This window comes from Triticum urartu, chromosome 7 (genome assembly GCF_003073215.2).
Source record: "Triticum urartu cultivar G1812 chromosome 7, Tu2.1, whole genome shotgun sequence".
Taxonomy (NCBI): domain Eukaryota; kingdom Viridiplantae; phylum Streptophyta; class Magnoliopsida; order Poales; family Poaceae; genus Triticum; species Triticum urartu.
The window spans coordinates 556,732,421-556,738,801 of NC_053028.1; the positions used below are offsets into that span (position 1 = coordinate 556,732,421).

Sequence of the window (6,381 nt, forward strand, 5' to 3'; positions counted from 1 at the left end):
TTGGGTTTGTAACATATGTCGCGCGTGGAATCAAACTCTCCTGCCAACCATCGTCGGAGCAGCGGTCCTAGCTGAGGGGATATACAACGACACTGACAAAGAAGATAAAACACATCACTCTTTCTTGTACCATGAGTACAAGGACAGTATGCCACACTTCATCCGTGCCACCGCGCTAAGGGAGGCTCTACGGAACCCTCTCACTTGTTGTTCCCTTGTTTTTTTTATATCAAAGTACTTTTTATTGCAAGGTGATTATCATATTATCTTTTACAAGAGTATCAACAATCTCTACGGATGGATTTTCCATCCGCACCGCACACACCTTGTTTTTCTTTTGACAATTTGTTGCTCCCTTTGGGTGATTCTACAGTACGCGCCGATGCTACCTCCTCAAGATAATTAATGGGCGGGCCAGTTTAAGAAACTACACACATCACCAGCTTTTTAGTAAAAAATTTCTATCGTTTTTTGGGGTAAAGCAACTCTTTGTTCATAAAAAACCACAAGAAATGGGATTACATTTGGGTCATGGGGTTCCAGAAACCACACGTGATGACCCGGTCCTAACTAAAGGGACAATCTAGCTAACTTATGAGCATCCTCATTGGCTAAACGACTTTCAAAAGAAAAATTACAACTGAAGTTAATTGCTATGTTTTTATCTTCACAATAATGACTCCATGATGACCCCAACTTCCTTTAGCTATATCACTTATCACCTGCTGTGCATCTGATGCTACCTCAAAGTTCTGGAGGCCAAGATCTTCTGCCAACGTGAGGGCTTCGCACAAGCAAGTGTACTAGCATCTTGTAGACCGGGTATGATCAAAGATGAGCTCCCCATATAGTTACCATGATGATCTCGACAAACCTCCACTACTGCTCCTCCCGATCTTGAAACCCCTGCATCAACATGGATTTTAGCAAAACCCTAGGGTGGTGCTCTGGAGCGTGTTCTAGGACCTAGTCGCGCTCCACCAGCTCTACCACCCGCGGGCGGTTCCTTGATTATTTTAAGCTCAGAGATGAAACGGTTTATAAACACATGAGTTGCTCCGGGGCTTTGGAATATGCCTTCATGGATAGCTTGCCTCCTAGCAAACCAGATCGTAAAAAGAGTGTCTGCGATTTTCACAAAGTTAGTTTTTCGGGAGCAACTAGTTAACGAGCGCTCCTTCGGGAGCCTCGCAACGATCAGCGCCACTTGGCGCGCTCTCAGCCATTCGTCACGTGTCGCGCTCTGGATGCTTCCTTCAGATTTTGTTTTTTTATTATTTTTTCGCACGCGTTTTCGGCTTTTTAAACGGTTTTTTCTCCGGGTTTTTTCGACGTTTTGGTTTTCCCCCGGTCTTTCTTAGCTTTTCGATCAAAAAAATTGAAAAAAAAATTTGCGCGAAAAAACGCGTTTTCTTTTATTTTCCTTTCGTGAAAGTCACGTTTTTTCTTCCGCGAGAGGCACGGTTGTGCTTTAGCGAGAGTCACGGCCGTGCCTTTCGAAAACGAAAAAAAACGCGTTTTCTGTTTTTTTTTTCTTTCGTGAGAGTCACGGTTTTGCTTCCGCGAGAGGCACGGTTGTGCTTTCGCGAAAGTCACGACCGTGCCTCTAGGAAAGGAAAAAACAAAACACGTTTTCTGTTTTTTTTTCTTTCGTGAGAGTCACGGTTTTGCTTCCGCGAGAGGCACGGTTGTGCTTTCGCGAAAGTCATGGCCGTGCCTCTAGGAAAGGGATAAAAACACGTTTTCTGTTTTTTTTTCTTTCGCGAGAGTCACGGTTTTGCTTCGCGAGAGGCACGGTTGTGCCTTCGCGAGAGTCACGCCGTGCCTCTCAGAAACGGGAAAAAACGCGTTTTCTGTTTTTTTTCCTTCCACGAGAGTCACGGTTTTGCTTTCACAAGAGGCACGGTTGTGATTTCGCGAGAGGCACGGGCGTGCCTCTTCCGGAAAGGGAAAAAACCATGCTCCCGGTTCGGTTTTTTCGCCCGGTTTTTTTCGTCCGGTTTTTTCCATGAAAAAAAAGTTCGTCAAAACCTATCAACATGAGATCCAGTTTTGAAGATCTCGACGCGAGGAATCCAATGATGAAAACGGTTCAAGATTTGGACGCACGGTTTAAGAGATAAAACGTTTTGAATAAACGGATCTACAAAAAAGGGAAAACTTCCAGGTTGCGACAAGTGGCGCGCTGCATGTGCGTCACCTGTCGCGACCTAAGAAAATGGAGTGTTCTTTGCAACGAGTACTCCTTAATTAGTGATTTCATAGTTTTTCTATCATCCTTCCTTATTTTCTGCTGGGCTGGGCTGCCAAGGACCAGTTGAGCTCCGCCCTAGTTACCTGGGCCTTTTTATACTGGAGAAAACAATTCTTTAACAAATTCGGGAGATAGTGAAGGCCCAGCAAGCACGAAAATGGGCTCCGAAGAGTCCAACTCGGCCCACGTAGGAAACGATTAACTCCCTAGGGTTTCACAAGATATATATATATATATGCTCAGCCGCCCCTCCCTCCCCTCCCTGCTACCCCCGCTTTCCTCCCCCTCGCGCCGCCGCCGCCGCCGCCACCTCCTCCGCAGTCAGCCCACCGCGAAGCGAGGTCGAATCAGCCATGGCGGACGCCAAGACCACCACGGCGGTCACCCTCCGCACCCGCAAGTTCATGACCAACCGCCTGCTCGCCCGCAAGCAGTTCGTGCTCGAGGTCATCCACCCCGGCCGCGCCAACGTCTCCAAGGTCTGAGATCTCGCCCCCCTCCTCTCGTTCCTTGGTTCCGTTGCATTTCGTCGTCGTTTCTGAAGCGCTCGTGTGCTTGTGCGCAGGCGGAGCTCAAGGAGAGGCTCGCCAAGGTGTACGAGGTCAAGGACCCCAACTGCATCTTCGTGTTCAAGTTCCGCACCCACTTCGGAGGCGGCAAGTCCTCCGGGTTTGGTCTCATCTACGACAACCTCGAGTCCGCCAAGAAGTTCGAGCCCAAGTACCGCCTCATCAGGGTACGGATCGGTTCTCCCTCGTTTCTTCTTCACATTGAGCTTAGTTGTGTCCTCTCGTCTAGATGTGCGCTAGTATTTGTTTGCGCTGTGCTCACCCATGGGTCGAGATGTAGTGATTTGTATTGATCTAACTGAGGCTTCTTAGTCTCGGTGAATTTTATGCTGCTCACTTAGGTTTCTTTTGATTCGAGTTAGAAAGCTAGATTTGCTTCCATTTTGTGTTTTGGAAGTGGCCTGATTAGCAGAAGTTACTGTTTGCTAGATTAAGTGAGTTAGTGGTAGGAAACTATAATTTGGAACGACTCGTTCTGTGGGTGACCTTTTGGTTTGTTTGCTCAAACCTCAGTTTGCAGGTTTGAATGCTATTGTCAGGTTAAGTTACCCCCATGTCCTTCCAGGATAAAGTTAACCCTTTCTAATCCATCAGTGTTTGTCAGGTTAAGTCCCAAACCCATCCCATAGCTTGAACGAAATTGGCTGTTAGGTTGAAATGGCGCTAAGAATGGCATATTGTCTTGCAAATTGAGTATAATGATCTTCTATAAGTCATTACCTATCAGTCATGTGTAACTGATGAATATACTGGGGCGATACATAAGCTGTTTAACCAAGGGTTTGTTTGTGCACAAGCCTTGTTGTGGTTACCATGATGGTGCTGCTGGCAAGCTTAATGTGTATCCGACCAAATTATGTGTTTGCCTTGTTAGCAGTTGTAGTCCTCCGAATTGTTGAAGTTCACATTTGGATGTAGAGATGGTTGAAGTCGCATCCCTACCATTATTGATATGGGGTGTAACTTGTTTCCGTTAGTTTTGTACTTTATGTAGCCCAATTATGTTGTTGATATGAAAAGGTGCTAGTAAAGATGATTTCACAATTGAGTATAAATGTTTGTATACGTCTTTCTTTTAAGGTGTGGTACTTCTTTGTTTTGCTATTGTGGGTTGCGTTGCAGTCACCTTCAGCGAGTCAGAGTTGCACATCATATTAGTTCATTACAATTGGAATTTTGGCTTAGCTTCTAAACTGACCTAAACAGCTTTAATAGTGGAAGACTTTACTTGGATAAATTTCCATGTGACTATTACTAGATTCTTGCTTGCTGCTGTATAGTAGTGCCTAGCAGGCTATATTTACAATTTCATCATATAGTGGTTATTTTCATGCATCTTTTGTGATCTGTACCCAAGCTTGACATTGAACATGTATCTTCCATAGAAGGTGCAACGTGGTGCTCTATAGTATATATTTGTTGTTTTCAATGACATTGTATGGTCCTCTTTCTATGTCTGGAATTGCTAATATCTTTGCATCTTGTCAGAACGGTCTTGCTACAAAGGTGGAGAAGTCACGAAAGCAGATCAAGGAAAGGAAAAACAGGACCAAGAAGATCCGTGGTGTGAAGAAGGTCAGTTTTAATACAGCATTTCTCACATCTAGTTCAAGTTGAACTTGAATATGCTCTCTTTGTTAAACATGTTGACCAAACTATCTTTTCTGTTGTGTCATTTTTTGCAGACCAAGGCCGGAGATGCGAAGAAGAAGTAAGGGCCTTTGCTTGGTTTAGGACGGTATCCCTGTGGCAATGTTGCTGAGTGCTTAATTATAACTAGAAAAGACTTTGTCATTTATGTCATCTCCTGGTATGTTAAGAGGCATTTTGTAGTATCTTATGCTATGATTTTGAGGAACTTGTCAGACTATCATATACACCTGGTTGTCGTTGTTCTTGGTTTCGGCCATTGATCAGTCAAAATGCATTGTGGGTTATTTCCCCCTTGAATGTTTCCATGTTGCGCAATGGAATGATTTCTTACGAGCGATTTCAAGTTCTGGTTAGGTGTCATTGGAGCAACTCTAGCGGATCTCTTTTTTAGTGATTTCAAGTTCTGTTTAGGGGGCATTGGAGCTACTCTAGCATGTCTTTTTTTTTTCTTCCTGGAGTATGTCTGGGTGTACGGTAGCTTTATAGAAGGCAGAATTGAACTTACCATGACACCACACCCGCAAAGTCAAAAGAAAGGCACCACCTACAAAACAAGAGCCTATCTAAGCTGAGAAACAATTCTGCCTCTTGACGGAACAAAAATGTGCATCTCGACGTTGGAGACCTCTGAAAAAACTCGTTATAGTTCTTAGCTTGCAATCTCATACTGCCTTTGTCTTAAAATAAGTGTCTCAACTCTAATACAATTTTATACTAAAGGGACCAAGGGAACAAATACAATTTTTATACTAAAGGGACGAGGGAGTATTAAAAAGGAAAAAAACGACCAAACAGGACCACGACTATTTTTGAGAAGTCAAACATCACAAACTAAGTAAGTTTGTGCAGAAAATATTTACATGTAGAATGCCAAACATATCATTAGAATCATCATAATATGTAGATTCATAATTCCCGCCGCTGCCGCCAGCGCCACAGCCCCTATTCCTCCTCCCCTCGCCGCCGCTAGAGGGCGTCGCCGGGCAAAGCTCGGGCAGCGTCGGCGGCGGCGGGGCCCTTCCCTCCTCGCTCGGATTTGGGTGGCGCGGGCCGCTCGAATCGGCAGGGGTCCTTGCGTTGGCGAGGGTGCTCGCGTCTGTGGCGTGGTGACGAGGCCGCGCCGGCCGGCGCGGCGCGAGCGCAGGGGCTCTCGGTGGCGCTAGCTCGTGGAGGTCCAAGGCGAGTCTTGTGCGGCGGATCTGGCGGCTCCGGCGACGGCTATGGGCGCCGCTGATGGGTGGAGGTCGAGGAACTGTAGAAGTGCGGCTGCGTGGCGCAAGCAAGTGGAGGCCTGCAGCGAGGTGCATCGGCGGGCAGCAAGGGGCGGCTGGAGGTGGAGGTTCTGGCGCGGGAGGCATGTTTGTCGGATCTAGCGCCCAGGCGCAGTTCTGGGTGCGCTGAGGTCCGAGGCGTGGGAGGCGGGCGCAGGGCGGTGTGCCCGGCGAATCGGTCGTCTTCGAAGCAGGGGGGCTGCAGATGCAGAGGATCTGATGTCTGCGGCTTCCGGCGTGCACGAGGATCTGCGCGTCGGTGTGCCTGGTCCAGGGCTGTGGCTGAGAACCGCGGTGGTTCTCGGCCTCGGGCGGCGCTCGTTCCTTGCTGGCATGGTGCTGTGCAGGGTGTGGAGGCTCGTGCTGCGTCCGGTGGCACTGGTTCTGGCCGGCCGTGGACTGATCTAGCCGGCGGCTCTCCGATTGTCTCCGCGAGGTGCGGTTTGCTCCGGTGGCTGCTCGGTTCTTCTTCATCGACTTACTTGTTCGTGGGAGGTTGTGGCTGGTGGTCTTGTCGATGCTGGATTGACGTGCTGGTGCTAGTAGCTTGGGTGAAAACCCTGTCTCGGCCATGGGCCTTTGACCGGCGATGGCGGCGACCTTGGGCGCCGTAGACCTTCTTGGAGGCATCGTC

The 6,381-nt window shown here is 47.8% G+C and overlaps 1 protein-coding gene across 1 annotated transcript; it reads left to right on the forward strand.

Annotated features, from left to right (window-relative positions):
• Positions 1-2,500: 2,500 nt before the first annotated feature.
• LOC125521734 (40S ribosomal protein S24-1) lies at positions 2,501-4,779 on the forward strand. The gene is made up of 4 exons (XM_048686799.1): positions 2,501-2,733; positions 2,820-2,990; positions 4,312-4,398; positions 4,509-4,779. The coding sequence occupies exons 1-4, from the start codon at positions 2,608-2,610 to the stop codon at positions 4,536-4,538; spliced, it is 414 nt and encodes a 137-aa protein (XP_048542756.1). The 5' UTR covers positions 2,501-2,607; the 3' UTR covers positions 4,539-4,779.
• The last annotated feature ends 1,602 nt before the right edge of the window (positions 4,780-6,381 follow it).